General features: G+C 37.8%; 1 protein-coding gene and 1 pseudogene across 2 annotated transcripts; both read left to right on the top strand.

Moving 5' to 3' along the window:
• Positions 1-2,262: 2,262 nt before the first annotated feature.
• On the top strand, positions 2,263-3,685 carry LOC145784639 (protein FAM200A-like; annotated as a pseudogene).
• Positions 3,686-12,240: 8,555 nt separating this feature from the next.
• Positions 12,241-20,344, top strand: LOC145784147 (uncharacterized). 2 transcript variants are annotated; one of them, XM_082595903.1, is made up of 3 exons: positions 12,241-13,493; positions 17,975-18,493; positions 18,682-20,344. In XM_082595903.1, the coding sequence occupies exons 1-3, from the start codon at positions 13,383-13,385 to the stop codon at positions 19,555-19,557; spliced, it is 1,506 nt and encodes a 501-aa protein (XP_082452029.1). In that variant the 5' UTR covers positions 12,241-13,382; the 3' UTR covers positions 19,558-20,344. The 2 variants fall into 2 exon arrangements, with proteins under 2 accessions (XP_082452029.1, XP_082452030.1); XM_082595904.1 differs by lacking the exon at positions 12,241-13,493 and adding an exon at positions 16,709-17,289.
• Positions 20,345-20,434: the final 90 nt, after the last annotated feature.

Raw genomic sequence — 20,434 nt, 5'->3', positions numbered from 1 at the left:
TCACAGGTTTGCTGGGGTGCCCTGAGGTGAAAAAGGATACGAAACACTGGCTAAGTCTATAATAACATTGTTATTTGCTTTGACAGTGCTATCCAAAACGTATTGAATATCGTGCTCTACTTCGTTGAACCAAAAAAACAAAAAAAAATGGAGGCAAAGCCCAATGCCCTCCAGCGAACGCCCCTGGGCACGACTATAAAATGTTGAGAACAGTTGTTTTACAATTTCCAAATTTTACCACTTCTCCTCACCCTCTTGGTTGGCTTGCTAATATATCACAATTTGTAGCTGGTAGCCTACATCGTTGTGCACGCAACTGAAAATAAAAGACAAAATATAAGGTAAAGGTTTTCAGAACGAATGTCACGTGTGAGGTGCAAACATGACACAGCAACTTTAGTATTAGCCGCCACGCGATATTCTGACGCAACCCAGTTCAAGGTCAATAAGCAGAAGCATTCTTAAAGCGTCACAGCAGCACGCTACATGCAACCTAATATTTGCCGAGCGCAATACAGTACGTAATAATACAACCCTCACTCAACTGCATAGATAAGTGGTAAAAGGGATAGATTACTACTAGCAAACTTGCAGCAGTCACTCTACTGTGCAAAGGTTAAAGGCAACACTTGAAAGCGACTGAAACAAAGTTTCTTTTGAAAAACCTACATTCAAACCGACATAGGAAATTTGTAAATTTTACTTTGCTGATGGTTAACTGAAGAACAGTTTGAATAAACGCTTTAATTTTTTTTTCAGTTTTCACATGGCAACGTTCATTCAAACGTGAATACTACACGTTAGTGGTTACCAATTAAAGCAGGGGTGTCTAAAGCAGCAATTTTTAATTTGGAAGTCGCGAACCTTGTGGGGGTCGTTTGTCTATTTTTTAGGCATCGCAAGCATTTTTAACTTTAAAAAAAAATCAATAAAAACTATTTAACAAATGACATTCAAAATTTTTATCTAGTCTTAAAGTTATGTTTCTATAATTTGATAAATACATTTGACAAAAATTCCATTCTTTCATTCAAAGATAAATTAGTTCAGTTCGGATTATGATCGGTACTATGAAATAACAATGTTTTAATACTAAACAAACAGACTAAACAGAAAATAACTGGCTCTACGGAATGGTTGAGTGTCTACGGAATTCCACGGAGATGTCAATATTTTTTAGGGATAAAAATTCTAGGACAAAAGTAACTTTTTTTAAATTAACAACGGACAGTTTGAAAACAATAAAAACGCAATTTCCAAAGATTTTTTGGTGTAGTCTCATAAGTGGGTCGTGTGCTATTCTTCTGCTGTATATTCACGAAGACCCCTTTTGTGAACATCAGCTGAATCCTTAGAAATATTAAAACTAAAAAGTTGAACTTTAGCTTAAACTTTGTGTTTGAATTAATAGAAAAAATTCCTACAAACCATGAAGTTAAAATTAGATCAACACTAAAAATCTTAGATGCGGAACATAGGTGCCGTGAAATGGAACGATGACGAATTGCCAGCAACAGAACTAATATCGACCTGGAGAAATTGGAAATCAGTGTTGATGCGCATATGATATAACTAGACCAGTGGTTCCCAAACTGTGGGCCATGGCCCACTAGTGGGCCACGAAGACGGTTTCAGTGAGCCACAGAGTTATTTGTAATTGAACTTATACTGTTCCTGTATTGTTAACAATTTCTAGATTTTTTACCGAAAAATTTTAACTGCCATTCTTAAAACTGTCTGCCACGGGGAGGAATTGTTACATAACAATGAGTTTTTAAGCTTGCATGTGCCAGAAATCGTACTTAAAAACAAGCGTTCTTTATGTCGTGGACTGATAGTTGTGAGGTGCAGAGCGAAGAAGAGATTAAATAAAAATTTGCAAATCGAGACATGCTAAACTAAATTACTAAATTATTCAATGGCAAACAAAAGAAAGTATGATGGTATGATAGTTACGTTAAATTTGGATTTACTTCGTTAAATGATCATGGAGTCGAAAAGGGACAGTGCGTAGTATGCTACCGCGTCTTAAGCAATGAGTCATTGAGACCCAGTAAATTGAGAAATCACCTGGAAAAAAATCATCCTGAGTTGAAGAATAAAAGCATTGAGTATTTTAAACGACTAGAATCTAGCTGTAAACGTCAACGACTTGACAAAACTAGAAACTTTCAACAAACTGATCAGAAACTTACAGAAGCATCTTTCGTTGTTAGCCAAATTATAGCTAAGCAGAAAAAAGCTCATAATATCGCTGAAACTGTTGTTAAACCGTCTGCACTGGCCATGACGAGAATTGTCCTGGGTGATAAACATGAGAAAAGTCTCAAAGCTATTCCTTTATCCAATAACACAGTAAAGAGACGAATTGCAGCAATGTCAGAAGACATTAAGGAACAAGTAATAACTGAAATAAATAAATCTGCTTTTGGTCTATTCGCCATCCAGCTGGATGAGTCTGTCGATGTATCTTCAGTTTCTCAACTTATGGTTTTCGTTCGCTATGCAGTTGACACCTCTGTAAAGGAAGAATTACTCTTCTGCTGTGCTTTGAACACCAGCACAAAAGCATCAGATGTAATGGAAAAAGTCAACCATTTTTTTTAATGAAAACGGAATATCCTGGGACAATCTGTGTGGTGTGTGCACTGACGGTGCACCTGCGATGCTTGGTTCCAAAAGTGGATTTAAGGCACTTGTGCAAAGAAAGGCTGCTGGCGTTATGTTTACTCATTGCTTCATTCACCGGGAAGCTCTGGCTTCTAAAACTTTACCAAGTGGTCTCCAAGATGTGCTTAACGTTACTATTAAAATAGTAAATTTTGTGAAGAGCAGCGCTTTGCACACTCGTCTATTCAGAAAACTTTGTGAAGACATGGAATCTGATCATAAAAACCTTTTGTTTTACACAAAAGTTCGGTGGCTCTCTAAAGGGAACGTTTTATGCAGAGTGTTTGAGCTCCGCCATGAGTTGGAAATCTATTTAACTGATGTAAAACCTGAGTTAGCATTTCACTTTACCAATGCAAAATTTATTGCTTGTTTGGCATACTTGGTAGATATTTTTCATTCTTTAAACACCCTTAACCTGAAAATGCAAGGAAAAGAAAAAAACATTATTCAGAACATGGACTTGATCAATGCGTTTGTTGAAAAATTGGCAAACTGGAGACGAAAAGCTCAAAACGGCAATTTTGCCATGTTTAACAACCTGTCTGATATTTACGAGTTAAACGATGAACTAAAGACCAATATTGTTCAACATCTGAAAGAGCTGGAAAGCGAATTCAAGTCATATTTTCCTGAAGTTAGTGCTGATGACCTATCACTTGCAAGAAATCCGTTTCGACTTTCCCCTGAAAATGTGGAAGATGAATTGCAAGACCAATTGATTGAATTGAAAAACGACTCCAGTTGCCGAGATCTATTCGAAACTTTGCCACTCACGGAATTCTGGCTAAGCATGGCATCATCATATCCAGAAATAAGCAAAACTGTACTTAAACAGTTACTGCCTTTCACTTCTACATGGTTATGTGAATCTGCCTTTTCAGCGCTAGTATGTATGAAGTCCAAGCAACGCAACCGCCTTGAAGTTGAACATGACATTCGCTGTGCTCTTTCGACAACTGAGCCAAGAATTTCTAAGCTTGTTGCTAAAGCGCAAGAGCACCCTTCCCATTAAAAAATAAATTGCAAAAAGCCATTTTGTTTGTTTTTGTGTTACATGTCATATAGTACAGTAATTAGGTAGTAGAACTTGGCCGATTAGCGTAGTGGTAAGAAACATCGCTATCTGTGCTGGAGGTCTGGGCTTCGATCCTCGGGCCAGTCAAATCAGGCACAGCGTCGCCACTTAGAAAATTGCTAGAGCCTATAGTGCTCGCCCATATACAAGTGTATAAAATATTTTGGGTGGGCCACGAACTTTTTTTAAATCACAATTTTGGCCACGGAGTAAAAAAGTTTGGGAACCACTGAACTAGACAAACACATCATATCCAAAGTATACGCGGTGGTTTTTCAAGTTCTTGGACTTATATTAAGGGCCTCCAAAAATCGTCCAAAAGTACGCTATTGATGAAATCAGATAACATTACAAATGTTTAAAGAAAATAGGTGAAAGTATTTAAAATAGTTCAAACTTTTGAATGTAAGGTAGTAGGCTACTGTAGGCTACTTCTCAAATGTCTTTTACATCAAGAGCGTGGCCATGAGATAAAGTTTGTAAAGTGTTGCCTAAACACAAAAGTTTTGATGCATTCTTGACGATTCTGTTGCTGTTTACACATCTCATGAAGTGAAAAAACTTTCACTATGACAGTTTCCTCAAGAAAGCATGGCAGTCTTTCTACTCGATTGTTCCTGAATTTTCTTATGAAGTAGAAAAGAGTTGGCAACAATGCTATGACGGGTTTGGACGTGGACGTCGCTGTAATAGCATTTGAACGGGAAGCCCAACGCTGCGGTCCAAGACGAGGCCTAAACAAAATTGCCATGTTGGCGGGTTTAACTCGAGATTTTAGAAATTCAGCGTTTTTTTAATACGTTTGGTAGGCTACTTTGAATTTGACATTTTGACATATTTTTGGCGTTTTTTTTTTATTTGTTCAGCATTGTAAATAGTTTAAAAAACTCTGTTTTTTAATAGTAGCCTAACCATGCGGCCTGATTTGTCACATTTTGCAGATTTTGATTACAGCTACTGCTAGTGCTTGACTGACATTTTTTGAGATGTTTTTACTTTTTGCGGTTTCCTAATGACATAAAACTTTTTTGTTGCCTTGAAGAAGCAGTAGCAAATGAGAAAAAGTAAGTTGAAAAACGCTAAATCAGACTGTTATTAAAAAATTAACAGTCTGACTAAAATCTTAGAAATCAAATTTTCTTTGTTTTTCAACATGTGAGGATGTTAAAACCTATTGTGTTATCTAGGGAAAAGAGTAAAGAAAGCGTAAAAATCTAATTTTTAGAAAAATTTATTTAAACGCTTGCCCAAAGTTAGAAAAACTTGGAAATTTCTGCAAAATGTGACAAATCAGGCCGTATCTTTAGGTGGCCATGGCCTAACCTATTTTACAAAACATCAGGTTTGAAAAGGAAGGCAACTTTTCTCGAATCTTGATGATGCTTTCGACAATATTGCATTTTGAGCTGATTTTATGAAGTAGGCTATGTTACTTCCATAACCTAAGGCAGGGATCGGGAACCAATGGCTCTTTGGCGATGGCATCTGGCTCGCAAAAAAAACAATCTTCTAAAGCAGGGGTTCCCAACCTTTTTATGTTCTCGTACCACTTAGCCACCACGGATTGTCAACAAGTACCACTATTTTCAAAACAACTAAATTAATCCAATATTAAATTATTTGCAAGATGATGAATCTGGATGTAAAGTCAGCGAAAGTAGCAAAATTACCAACAAAACATCACAGAGTCCATTACACCACACAGCACAAAACGCATCAGAATAACAAAGAAAAAGACACAACTAAACACAAACACAATACAACTAAATTTAATAAGATTTTTGTTTTTGTTTATCTTTCACCAGTTGATCGATGCGTGGCATAACTTTGCTAATAGCACATCTGAAGCCATGTCCAGGGGCACTTAGTCGGTTTCGATTTTTTGATTTGATGTTCATAAGAATAGAAAATCCCTGCTCGCATTCCCAAGTAGAAGGAAAAATCAGTAGTTGTGGAACAGCGTGGGAAGCTAACGTTGGGTATGAAGAAGCCATACTAAGCCAGGAGTTTATTGCAGAACATTCTTTGCGTTGTTTTTTTGCTGTCTGATAGAAAGCGATACACTATCCAACTTTGCCACTGAATCTTCTCCAATCAAATTTCTGACTAATATCTTTGCTGCTGGCAAAACAAGTGACTCCGCAATGACATGAGCTTTTTTGTTTTGGGCCACCAGAAGAGATACTTCATAGGATGCCTTCACAATTCCGGCATTATTTCGGTAAAACTGGCCTGTGTGATCCATGTGCTGTCGCTTCACGTTCTCCCCAAGTCGCTCAAAATAACTCTTATCTCGATTCATCTTATCTGCATGATTGGACTCAAGATGCCGCTTAAGCAAACTTGGTTTCAAAGCTGCATTTGAAAGGGTTTTCATACAGATCACGCACTGAGGTAAGCTATCTCCACGATGTTGAATAGCAATGAAGCCATACTTAATATAATCTGCGCAATTCTTTCGCTTCGACATTTTCAAATATTTAGACAAAAATGTAATGCTGTTCAGGATTCAGCCACTACACATCGAAAACCAACATCAGAATAAACGCAATTCTGCAATTGCACAGACCACATTGCACACGTAATAGTTTCGTCACAGACACCATTAAGTTCGCACAGCAGCATTGTATTAATAACAATGACAGCCGGGAGCAAGATCGACAAAAGTAGCTTACTGAGTGCAGAGAATTTAGTACGGAAAGAAATAAAAGTGTTGTTCGCATATTTTAGAAACTCCAAATTAAATAATTGTTGCAATAGGCCTACTTTATTTGACAATACCACTACATATCGCATGCAACGGAGAGCTGCTCGCGTACCACCTGAAAAGCTCCCGCGTACCACTAGTGGTACGCGTACCACCGGTTGGGAACCCCTGTTCTAAAGGGCAAACCGCAAAAGTTTTATCTTAACTTTTCATTACAATTTAGAACTGAAGATGCGCTCAGAATGCACCAAATTAATTGTAATTTTTCATTTTTTTTGGTGGGAGACCCCCAAACCCCCGCTGTTTTTCTCCTCTTGCTAAGACGCGTTCACACTTTCCAAACTTCACCAGTGCCACCACCAGTATAGCCTATGGCTCTCACGGAAATGTATTTCCAAAAATGTAGCTTTAATGGCTCTCTTACTCAAAAAGGTTTCCGACCACTGGCCTAAGGTGTTGCGACTGTGCCATCTTTTAACCTGAAAGTTCATTAAAAAATGCAAGATTTCTGAAATTTGGCGTGTAAACCGCCAATTCTGTTTAAGCCTCATCTTAGACGGCAGCGTTTGGCTTCCAGTCCAGATGCTATTATAGCGGACGACAAACATCAAAAGAAATGAATAAATATACGCGGGGTATCGAACACTTGACAACGAGGCGCTGTTGGTTTAACTACAAACTGGTTTGACTGGAAACTTACAGAATCTTCGTCGTCGCTCACGAGAGAATTTTTTTCTCCTCACGTCTCGTGATGCTTCACTCGCTTTTGTTTGAGGCAAACGCGCTCGTAATGACGCACCCGCGTGATGATCTTGCACCCGCGACCTGATCCACCGCGGCATTCGTGCGCTCAAGACAATGGCGGCTATTTTAAGACCAGCTCATTACGCAGTGAAAGGCGAGCAGCGAAACAACCGCTTTTGTGGATATTCCTTCGCTTCTGATGACGACAAAAACCTTTAAAAAATTGATTTCTTTCACCAAATGATTTGTTCAAACAAAGCAAATGAAATGCTAAAAGTTCGAGACATACATTTCGCAAAGAATTTAAAATTGATGAAAAACTTTCAGGGGATGTTTTTGTAACTTTTGTATTTTCCAAATGACCGCAAGGGAAATTTTATGGAATAATAGATAATCTTGTAGCAAACAAATAGATAGATAGATGTTAATTGGCTGCTGCAAAAAAGATGTACGATAAATCAAAACACAATGTACAGTAAAACTGTTAAAAAGGTTACGGTACCATTAAAAAAAGAAAATGATGATAGCATCACAGCAGCGGGAGGCTGCGAAGTGACCACTCAAGGTCTTCAAGTCAAGCAACCACCCCTTAACTCATCAATGATAATTATAACTGGCTAATTGAGAAAAAGAAATAATAATCAATAAATAACACTGAAACTGTCCGAGATGATAAGAATTTAAAAATTTATGTAGGTCTACGTAGCCTATGTTACAATTGCAAGTCTGATTAGTGCATTTGCCTAACTTGTGTCAATAATTTTCTTTTTGTGCTTTCTTTTAAAAGTACAATTTGGGTAGAGAGGTAACTCTTAAAAGTTGTAAAACTGTAAAACTCGTAAAACTTTTAAAAGTTGTAAAAAAGAAGAAGCAAGATGACTCAAGTAGGTTATGTGCGACAATTGCAGGTTGCAGCAGCTACAAGTTTTGTAGAAACAAGCGATGAACCAACGACTAGCACTAGCCCTACTTGCCACTACTACAAGATGCATCCAATTCGCAACAGCGCTAACGAATTAAATTAAAATCATGACAAAATATACCGATCATTCTGTACAAAGTGATGCGCACAACGATTGATCGGAAAAGTTGTATGAGTACAGATGGAACTTCAGCCTAAACACAATTCCTCTTGATTTGCTTGGTCGGGGTTTATAATAAGCCATGGATACCATGCTATGATGCTAATGGCTTCATCAAACCTGTTTTCAGTGTTGCAAAAAATGCAGCTAGTAGCTAGGCTATCCCGATATGTTCGGCAGTGAGTGTTTGTTTGTTGAATATTGTCATATAGCTACGTTTGTGGCCTATATTAGCTGATAAAGGATCTACATTGGTCACTCGGTCGTTTGCACAACGCTTGATGTGAATATTTGCAACAGTGCAAAGCGTTGACCTCTCTGTTCAAGAATTATTGCCTAGGACCAAGTGATCACGCCCAACCTACTCAGAAGTGTGAAAGTTATAAACTTGTTTCCCAGGTAGGTTAGTAGGTTTTGTGTCATGTACTTTGCTGATGTTCGTTGTTGGACAGTATGGAGAATGGAATTTATTTCTAATGAAAAGAACAAGTCGTTCTATCGCCAGGGGTTACCCAAACGTGTGCGCGGTAGTTTTCAAATTGTCTAGGACAAGAATAGGCTAGACATACAAATGATTCTGCCACCTCGCAGGCTCACTTTTGCACACGGCTCGACTTCGGAAATTTCCGGAGGTTGTCGGAATGCGTAAAAATCGGTTCGGTACTTTTGGATGTCGCATAGAAAAACAAAAGCACACTATCAAGATTATATTAAAGAATGTAATTGTCGTATCCTTAGAGCTTCACTGATGAATAGCAACCTAGTAACTCATCGAAGTCTTGTGAGTAGAAAGCTACTAACCCGAAAACACGACCAAGTTTAACCCAAAGAGAAGTTGTTGCAATAATAGAACAAAATTATTCAAACTAACTTTTTATTACTTTCAGTAGTATAAGGGCAGTTAACCGGCCAATATATTAAGAACAATAAACATAAGAGAATAGAAGCATGCATTGAAAACATGCTTGTAAGAAGGAGAAATAATTTCAAAACGAATGTGCTCCATGCTAGCTCCGAGCCTCCGACCCTGCTTGTCTTGTGAAAAGCAAAGTATAATGAAATACAATTAAACGCACCCATCAACATTGATTGCACTGAGATGGTTCTTTCTTTCGGACGAAAAGCTCATTGGAACGTAAAATATAAAGATTGCTTTGCAATTGACTTGAATGTACGCCATGTTCCATCAAGGCGTGTGCCTGTCGCAACTCTGTGAATGATATACCGTACTTCGCCTTATTTCGTTCATGACTGCATTATTCCATTCTCTGGGGTAGAGCTTCTTCAACGTCACTTGCTCCAATTGGTATCAAGAAAAATAATTTTATTAGAGCTTTTCCACAGACCTGAAAAATAATTCCTTTAGATCTTTCAAAAACGAATTAAAAAAACACTTTCTCAATCAATACAACAATAATTTAGGCTTGGAAATTTTACTTACTATCTTGTTTGCCATCACCTGGCTGCCTGTTATTGTTTCTAACTTTATTTGTTTTATTTTATTTCTTTTTTGTTGTTCTCTTGTTGTTATTGCTTGTATTTTTTTTTCTTATTCGTATAGTATAGAAGCTGACTTGGTTGACCATATCATGGTCTTTTGCTGTCATCCTGGTACAAGCATCACATTCTAATGTATTTCATAATGTATTTATTTATGTATTTGTGTATGAACTGATGCATACGCGCTGTGGTGCCAAACCAAATTTAAAAGAATCTGACTGTGTTCGATGTGACGAAACTCTGGAAACTGGAATCAAATGCAAATTGTCACTTATGACATTTTGTAGCAGTTTATGTGATGCAGCCCTCACGGAAAGAACATAATATTTACGCTTTTGATAAGAGGTTAGCTACTTGCTCACAGCAATCAATCGCAACTTCACATCCCAGTCTCAAGTGAATGAAGACATTTTATGTCTCTGTTTTTATGTTTCTACAACAAAACCGGTAGTACAGTGCAAGAGTTTCATGGGGGGGTTTAGATTTCGTATCCCTGCATAAGAATCTACACGTTGAATTATAAAGATGGTGGCTGCCCAGGCAGAAAAAAAATCTCATTGTTATGTTGATTCAACGTCTGTAGAAGTTGAATCAATGTAAAAATAACGCATTTTACTGTCTGGGTGTTTTTACTTTACGTTAGTAAATACAACAGGTTGATGTTCATTAAAACAAAGGCAATCCGCTAGTTGCTACAAATGCTCACGTTGTTGTTGCCAAACGCCTCAACCGTAATAACAATAAGCAGGATAATACGCATAAAATATTATTTTAATTCGCTATGTTTTTTCAAAAACGTTTGGTTCCGTGAGACGTTACCTAATTGCTGTTCCATGTTATATTGAACTTCATTTAATGAAAAACGAAAAACTTACACTGGCTCGAAACGAAATAAAAAGCAGGAAACTTGTTTGTACAATCCAACTTTTGTCTCATTTTTAAATAAGTCTGAAAAACAACCACAATCCAAAAAGATCGAGCAGAGCATGTGGTTCGTACTTTTTGTTCGTAATTTTTTTAAATTTGGAATCTCGTGGGAATTGGAATTCCTGGGAAATCCCGATCTCGAATTCTGAGGAAATAAAATTTTTGGTCTTCGTTTGGGGAATATTCGCCTTGAAATTCAAATAAATTCATAAACAAGAATTCACATAAAACATTACAAAAACTTGCAGAAAGCTTGTAAGTTATCCTGCCTCAATTGAAGCTGAATATGTTTTATCAGTGTTCTGCATTGTGTCAACAAAATAAGAAATTGTGATGACATTGCATATTTGTTTTTGCAACAACAACAGGTTTCTCCGAAATGAAACCGTTCGGTTGAAACGATGGAAAACTGATCGAAACGAAACACGACATTTAAAAACTGGAAGCAAAATATTGGAATGTGTTTTATATTTTGATTCATTAACTTAATTATTTGGCAAACCTTCAAATCTTCCACTGGGTTTATAGAATTCTCGTGTGCTTCGTTTTCGTTTCAGACACTGTACTAAACCAAATTGCTTCGATTTTGAGAAAGACTGAGCTATATTATTTATCGGAAAACGCACTTCGAAGCTGGACATTGAATGAACGTTCATTCATTAACACAATTTCTTCAATTATTTAAAAACATCATTTTTGTAACATAGAATGTCGTAGGATCGGCTACCAAAGGATAAAATTGGTATGATGCATTTTATGTTACATCTGCATTAATCTTCATCAAACTGTGAACTTCTGTCTCTAAAACAATATCGGAAAACTGTTTTGTTGGATTGAATGCAAAGAGTATTCAGGAAAAGATCGAAATCAAGAAATACCATAGATATACTGTAGAGTCTTTAAAAAAGCAAAAACAAAATTTTGTTTTTCACTGTGGTTTCACATTTTTTCTTTGATCTTCCCTTTTTCATTTTTCCCATCACTCCCTTATTTCAAACTAGCTTTGTTAACATATATCATATATATTCAAAATCTAGATATTCAAAATCTATATATTCATATATATTAAAAAAAACAGGTATCATGTATCAAAAATGTTGGTCACTTAGTTGACTACCTGGCACGCGCCCAGTCCACTCGCAGGCTACTTGCTGCCGCTACGTTGTTTGTTGGAAAAAACTGGCCACCTGCTGTTCAGTAAAGATTTTAGTATTCTACTCCACACAATATTTCTGCTTGTTTGTAAAATGTTTGTTGTCTCCTGAGTACACAGCAACGTTTGTTTTCGTCGCTTACATGATTTCTATAAATACCTCTCACACAAACCATTAAAACGGCTTCGCGTGCTGCAAACAAGGATCGTTGTCATGTGATCGTCTCTCGAGCAAACGAGAAAGTCACTGTCGCCTTCTCACGTTACTTTTGACGCTCACGTTGCCGTCACGTCAATACCTACGTCAAATGGATTGGAAAGATTGTTACGCACTATATAAACGAAAAGCGAGCGAACCATCGTATCAGACAGCAGACGATTCGACAAGGACAGAGATGAGTGAAATCAATAAGCGGCGTGCTTTGGAGGTGAATCATCCACCCACCGGCTGTAGTGGGATTTTCCCTTCTGCTTGCCACATGTTTTCGTGGCACTTTTGTTGTCTTCTCCGTTGGACGATATTTAACTTACAAGAACGAGTCAGTAAAAATGTAGCCATTGTGCTAAGCATCATCTTAAATTCTCCAGCACTAAAACAAAGGCAGTATAGACGGAAATAAGGGAGAACATTGACCGGAAACGCAACAAACACGATCTTTTTGAGGAAGTTAAGTTGTTGTTTAGCTCCCGGCATTTAGAATTGCGTTTAATTTTTGTCTTCATTAGTCGCAGTTATTCAAATATCTCAGTAAGCAATGTGCTTAGCACTAGCCAAGATCTATTAGACCAGCCATCTGCTATGAATCTACTTATCAATATTTCGATTTTAACAAATGCGAGGATCTAAGTCATTTTTGACTGGAAACGTCAGAACTATGACAAACACAACTTGAGATAGTTGAGTTTGACTAAGACATTATCACCACGAAAAAACTTAAGTTATATATTCAAAACAGAGCGGTTGCCACAGCTAACCCATGCATTTGTCCCGGTGACCCAGTCGTGGGGTTACCTGCTTCACCTGCAATGTTTAATCTCAAAGGGTGAAGAACTTGAATATTTTAGTTAAATTATTATTAGTGAGAAGTGTGAGCTTTATGTTGTGGCTTTAAGACAAAGAGAAGGTTTGGGATGTCATGCTATTCTTGTTATATGCAGCATTGGAAATTTGAACCTGAGTATAAAAGTAGACACTTAATTTCGAACATAGTAATACAATGAAATGTAAAACTTTTGAAAGAATGGGAGATTTCTTATGGCTTACGAATTTTCATCTGCATGAAACTGTTTTCCTTTTTTTTGTGATATCACAGTAAAAACAATACATGCTAACATTGCAGAAGTCTAGAAAAAAGGTAAAAGTCTTAAGGGTTCTGGTTTAAAAATCCAACTCTGGGCATAGAATTACTTTAGTTCTAGAATGTATTTATTTTGTTTTACCTACAATTATGATGATGTTTTCTTGTATATTTAGATATTGTTTATTACATAAGTACCGCATCGTTACCGATAAACATCTGAATGACAGGGATGTACCATGAATTGAGTCCTGTATACGGAGAACAATGCACTAGCTCAACTGTACCTCAACAAGCCTCGTTTGATAGCGAAGAAAGATACCCAACTGATCAGGTGAGATGCTGTTTGGCTTCCTACCCAGTAGTAAATCAATCGTTTTTTACATTGATTTAACGTCTGCAACTGTAAAAAACGACTGATTTGTTGCTTGGCTATCCACAAATGCGCTGCAAAAGCATGCACTAAAATATATAATGCGCAAACAGAGCGGTTGATACTTTCGGATTTCAGCCAGGGCTCATTTAACGGCCTGGAACATTTCCAAGGGGCACGAAAACTTAAGGAAAACACCGCGTAGCCTTTGACCTACTTCGTTTGCATAATATTATAATCCCTTTTCGGAGACAACTCCTGCTTTTTTGTATCTTGGTGTTATGCTTTAGCTGTTTAGAATTATAAATAATAACTACAATAAATAATAATTATAATAACTTTACCAGCTAGTGCATCAATACCTACAATCTGTCATTGGAATCAATAGGAATAAGAGCGTTCCTCCACCACAAAAAATTCCTAAAAAAATTATTTTCTATTAATTCGAATGCGATCCTAATAGTACATCAGTCATTTGAGCTTGAAACGCTAAACAACTTTGTGTTAAACTTTATTTGATGTGGAAAATTTGTATTGAATAAAGCGGTGCATCCAGACTAATGGTCTAACTAAAATATTAGAGCGGACCTCGATACCATTCTGATGGCAAGAACTGCTCTTGATTGGACCAGGATGCGTTTAGAGCGCTCCGGTGCTTTTCTTAGGTTTTATTAAAGGAATTAGAAAATTGCGTGTTCCCTCATGCAATTGTTCTCCGCCTAAGCCTACGGGACCCACATTTTTGCTCTAGCAAAAAGCCAAAAGTATAGTCTTGTGAATGGCGTTTTTAGCTCAAAAATTGAAAAATCCAATTTTTACAAGCTGTCAACGACGTAGTGCATGATAGAACTGTGCCCCAAAAGATTTACGGAACGATATTTCATTATTTTTATCAAATCAGCAAATTTGCCTTCTAAGGTTCTAAACCAGTGGTTCTCAACCTTTTTGCTTTGGCGGACCCCTTTGGTACCTTCGAAGCGGTCGCGGACCCTTAAAACATTTTTATCTGAAATTTTGGTATATCGCTTCTCATATAATGGAATCAAATGTTTCATAAGTTTCGAAGCGACACACATAGAAAAACTTGCTGAACTCGCAACGCACTTATGACGATTGATGGCATTGACGAAGTTATGTTATAAGCTATATGTTGGCACACACCATCAAAATTCAGTGATATGTTGATTTGATGTTTTTCAATAAATTTGATCAAAAATCAAAAGAATTTTGCGACCGTTACAAACAATTTCTCCCTTTTTTCAATTCTAATCAATATTGATTCGTTATAATCTTGGTCATTGCAAAACTGTGAGCGATGACAGACTGCTGACTGACATTTGCATTTCTAAGTTAACTTAAGCATTGATCAATAAACTGCTGTCTCAAAAGAATTAAATTGAACAAGGCCTTATTAAAAAATTAATTCATCTATATGATATTTTTTCGTTAAGAAACCAAACCTTTAAACTTTCAAAGGACATCGAACAAGTTCGTTGGGAAGTAGGCTACAGTTTGAAAATCACGGTAATACACAAATAAAGCACAACCAACCAATTTTTAAATTTCGTAAGTTATCAATCATACTGCAAACTAGGAAACTTTCACGGACCCCTTGGGGTCCGCGGACCCCCGGTTGAGAACCACTGTTCTAAACTAACCTACCACCGACAAAAGTTTAAAATGTTTCATTCAATAACACCTAGATACGCTGCGGATGATTTAGTTTGGAGAAAATGTTATTTCTTGGTTACATTCTTCCGTCGGAACGGAAGTGTCTGACTCGATTTGCAAACCCAAAACAATCCTTGTTTCTCACTGAGTTTAGTTTTTCGAATAGTGATGGATTTGTTTGAAAAGAACAAATTAATGATTTGCCTCAAAAATATTTGACTGGAATTGACCCCAGCCACTGCCACGTCATCCACTTGATCGATTTCAAGTCGATGTCGATTGATTACATCATACTTGTTTACGCGCATGTTTACGAGAGGAAATAACGATTACGAGAATCAGCTTCCCGTGCTGGGATCGATTTCCGGTTATGTAAGTTACGCTTGGCATCGAGCTGACGCGGCGACTATGAAACCTCGTTGAATGAGCCTCGATTGCGCAACAACAATAGTGGGAGAACTTCTTTATTGCTCGATGCGCGTAAACAGGCTTTTGTCAATTGCGTCATTAGGTACACAGAGGGCGTTTGAGTTAAGTTGTTTGCGAAAACTTGTTTTGTCGAAGAGAAGAAGGCTGGGGATCCAAGTGGCCCATGTCCAAATCGTTTCTTAGAGAAGTAGATGCTTGACGGTTTGCTGTGTTAGCAAAGAAATTGAACGGGTTCAGCCAAGTTTATTTTTACATGCAGCCATCAAAACAACTGCAGTGGTAATGGCAGTGGTACATAAGTTCCTAAAATTAAATGAGGCTGTTCACCAGGCGTTTAATTAAATAACATGATGCGTTCTCCTGGTGCAAATTAAGCTGAACTATCACAAGATGTATGAAGTGACAAGTGACATAAAAGTAATTTGCACTAGTAGAACGCATCACATTATTTAACATAAGTTTTTTGTTGTGAATAAAGTTAGAAAAATAGAAGTTTAGCAACTACTCACGCAGGCCAGAGGTGTCTGAGGCTGAAACAGAGAGAATTGTTGAAATTTGAAACTGCAGGAAAACAAATCAAAAATATAAAGAGCCCAAATGTAGCAGTTATTTTTTTGATTAGATTAACCAAGCGTTCTAACCATCTTGCTTACAAAAAAACAAATTTTAAAAAAGTACCAACAGTATGGGATCAGTTTTGCTGTTTCCAAAGAATATCAATAGAAGCCACTTTTAAAATGGTTTATCTGTGGGCTCAAGTTTCAGACAGTTGACATTGTGTACCGCAATTTATTTCGAAAGTCAGAGCAACATCAGAAAAACTCAGCTTTTTGTTTATGGAATTAAATTTTCTAGTTTCATTGATAAAACCATAAACAGACGTAACCCAGCAACAACACTACATTTAACATAATAAAAACAAAAACAATAAGCTAACGTTTTCGGCTAATCATACAGCCCTTTTCAAGCCTATAAGAAAAACATGATGTTTTTCTTATAGGCTTGAAAAGGGCTGTATGATTAGCCGAAAACGTTAGCTTATTGTTTTTGTTTTTATCATGTCAAATGTGGTGTTGTTGCTGGGTTACGTCTGTTTATGGTTTAAAAAAGTTACCTCTCTACCCAAATTGTATCATTGATAAAAGTTAAACGAAAAAACTTAAGTTGATTGAGAAAAAGTTTCTTGTTTGCGAAATTGATTCTTGTACCAAATTATGATCAACAGCTGAAGTTCGCCTTCTCACTGGCTCTGCTCTCTTGGTCAACAATAATGTTTAACCTTTTCGCAGTGTTTTTACGCACGTATTGTTGTTGTTCAAGTTCAGTGACGTCACAAGCTATTTTGCTTCAGTGACGTTTGCTTTATGACGACACAACTTGTTTGAATAGTAAATTTGCGCAATGGAAAATTTGGTTGTGAAAATCGAAAATAGTCGTGTCGTCCAAAAAAGGTGGTACAGGTTTAGAGATGAGCAGATTTGAAATGTCAAGTTGAAAAACAACATCTAAGTTGGCGTGTGGTGGCATTCACCGTTGTGATAGTCTTCAAGGATATCTTCTGGTTTGCTAAACTAATTCTGCTCTATTCCAGATACGTTACTAACAAAGTCAATTGTTTTGTTTGAAAGCCAAGGCGAGCATCAAGATAATCCGCCAGGTCGCTATTTTTCGCCATCTATTTGACAATCGTTCAAGTTTTGTGCGTTCAACCGTGCAATGACGTAGACAGAATCGCGTGCTCAAAACAAACAAGCAGCTAAATCTGGCAATCATGTGTTGGCCTTGTCAGCCATTATAGCCGTGTGCAGCAACGGTGGCTTATCTAAGATTCATGACCAATAGAGTGAGCGCCTGATTTCAGCGCTCACACGGCACGTTGAACCCTGCAGGAGTAAACCGTATGCTAAAATATCAGATTCCTTGAACTTTATTTTGAAAAACCACTTTACTTCTTCACTTTGCAAGGGTTTTGCTAGAAACTTCATTCTGTTCTGTATGTTTCAAAAATGATAATTATAATTCAACTGTCAGTAGGTTAACATTTTTGGGCCTCAATGTGAACAACAGTTAAGTTTTTTTTTTTTATAGAGTTCTCATGAGAAATTAAAATATGGCCTACGACAAATCGAAGTAGGCTGCACAACATTGAAAGCTATTTTAACAATTAGAACTGACGATGCACTAACAAGTGCGAAATATATTTTCTGTTACATCTACTGACTACTGATCCCTGTTACCTTAGCAATTGAGGTTTTAGCTATTTTAAAAATTCTTCACTAATTTCTAAACTGTTCTTGTTCAATCGTATAAATTGAATGTAACCGTAAAGTATTCTTTTTCAGGTCTACAGATCATTTGCGTACACCGAAGCCCATAATCCCTCACAAACCTATTCCTCCTCTTCACCACATTTGTTCGGTAGTCAAGACGAATTGAGATCAATGAGAGGTTCATCTGTTACCATGTCAACCAATTATGCGGACAACCAGATGCCACAAAACGACCTACCAACAATTGTCAACCATCCGGACCTTCGATGGATCACTACCAGCTCCACCAATATGAGGACCCAAAGTCCCATGAATATGTCATCACCCCGGTCTATACTCCCTATATATCCCACCCAACCATCAACACCAAACCGAAATCTTCATCCACAAGGCTCCATGGAGGAAGGATCAGCATCAACTGCCACAATAACTCATACACAGCTCCCTCCTCCTCCATCGTACCCTTCAAGTAGCTCCCAGACTTCTCGAGTGCTACGTCGCTCCAGCACCAGCAAGAAATCGGTCAACCCTAATGCTCCAACCAAACCGAAAGGAACTCCTGGAAGAAAACGAAAGTTCCAAGACCACGAGGTAAGTTTTTATTACATCTCTTTTACAAATGTAGGATAGTAGCAATACAGGCAGAGATCTGCAACATGTCACGTGTGTATCTATAAAAGATAGTTGTGCAATTGCTTTAACCAATGACAAGCAAATTTTCACCATTGAAGCATGCTTTTACTCCGACATCTTTCATAACGCGGCATTTCTTTTTTCAGCTCACTCCAGCGGAAGCAACAAAACGTCACATTCGTCGCGAGAGAAACAAGGTGGCTGCAGCAAAGTGCCGAAATCGTCGTCGTGAGTTAACTGACCGACTACAAGGAGAAACGGATCATCTGGAAGATCATCAAAATATGTTGCATCATGAAATCATCTCTCTTCAACAAGAGAAAGAACACCTTGAGTTCATCCTGGCTGCTCATAGCCCCAACTGCAAGGCTGGAACAATGTTGGCTGACGCTTCTGTGCTGCTCCAAGATGAAGCGAGAGTGTTGAGAGATGAAGGGATGTTGTTGGCTCCACCGGAGGCCATCGGAGACGTGAACACCCACTCCGATTCCAACTTCTATTTTAGGCATGAACAACTGCTTGGACCTCAAGTGCCTGCTGTTCTAGCTACCCAGCAAAATGACGGTCATTATGACAGTACAGGTGGTCAGCAGATGAGAAGCGTCAACCTTGCAACAGATTTATCGAGTCGAGGTCAAGCGGCAAATAATTGTTCAAGCATGGCCGAGACCCGCTTGACCATGACCCTGGATGACCTGAGCACATTGGGGGATGCCCCTTTAAACACCCCAGTCTGTACGCTTGCCACTCCATCACAAAACAATGAAACATTCACATTTCCGAGCACGCCCACCCTCACTTACGCAAGCACTGATGTCAGCTTCAGCAACAACTCTTCAGAATTCAACCAATCAGCTTCCAGAACAAATATTACGTCACCATACGCAGCGTCGATGCAAGTTTCTGTCAACCGCTTAGGGAATCCCCATGAGTCATGCTCTGCAGCGCAAAGAAGAAGCTCCTCCAGTGAGTCACATCAAAGTCCTGACTCCGTAAAATCTCCAAAACTGCTTGCTCTGTAACCACATTGGTGATTTGAAGAACATTTTCCTTTGGTAGCGCATTCAAAATATACTTGGAAGCAAGACCATGCTTTGTCCACTCGGCAACACTTATTGTTGATAATTCAGACTGAAATTTCCTAATGTTTTATTTTGTACTTTCTGTCGGCTATTGCTCAAAACTGAAAACGTGCGATTATTTATTTAGTTTATTTTTGAAGGTGTAAACTTTTCTGCAGTCATGTCGTTACTACTATTCCACTATACACTTGTACCAGGCTACTGAAAAGTTCAGTGTTGCCCTCTATTGCTGATTCATGCGTATTTTCATATTTACTGCTTCAGATAATTTATTAACATTTTGTGTTTTGTATTTCTGTGTAAACAAACTTTTAGGTACGTAGCCTAAGAGTCTTTCTCTTGAGTTTATTGCAACGTTTTGTGTTCACACAATGCAAGCTGAAAATTATACTTAAACGAGCCAAACCTTTATAAATCATAAGCCAGTCACCGCTGTCATGTGAGGATATGTGCGTAAATATTGTTGTTAGATTTTTAGGCGTGTGCAGACTGAAATGATATATTTTCGAATACCGTACCGTAATTATGCTAAGTCGGGATATTTAGACCTGACGTGCCCTGCGTTGGGATATTGAAACATATCATAGACCACTTTGTCTCTTGCCTCAGTGTATTCGGAAAGGTTTCAATTATGAAGTGTTGATAATAAATAAATTTATTTTCAAAAGAACTGCGTCAATCGTTGTAGAATGGGCTGCAAGCCGAATTGGCTTCTCAGTTCCTAGTGTTTGGAAAGTACCTCAATCACAAGCAGCAGTTCCGGAGGTTCACTTGCAGTGGGGATCTTGTTACCACTTGTGGTGCAGTATAGACCAAG

Source organism: Aplidium turbinatum, chromosome 15, assembly GCF_918807975.1.
Source record: "Aplidium turbinatum chromosome 15, kaAplTurb1.1, whole genome shotgun sequence".
In the NCBI taxonomy this organism is placed as follows: domain Eukaryota; kingdom Metazoa; phylum Chordata; class Ascidiacea; order Aplousobranchia; family Polyclinidae; genus Aplidium; species Aplidium turbinatum.
Note: the sequence above shows the minus strand (reverse complement) of the source record. Positions and strands in the feature narration are given on the sequence as shown.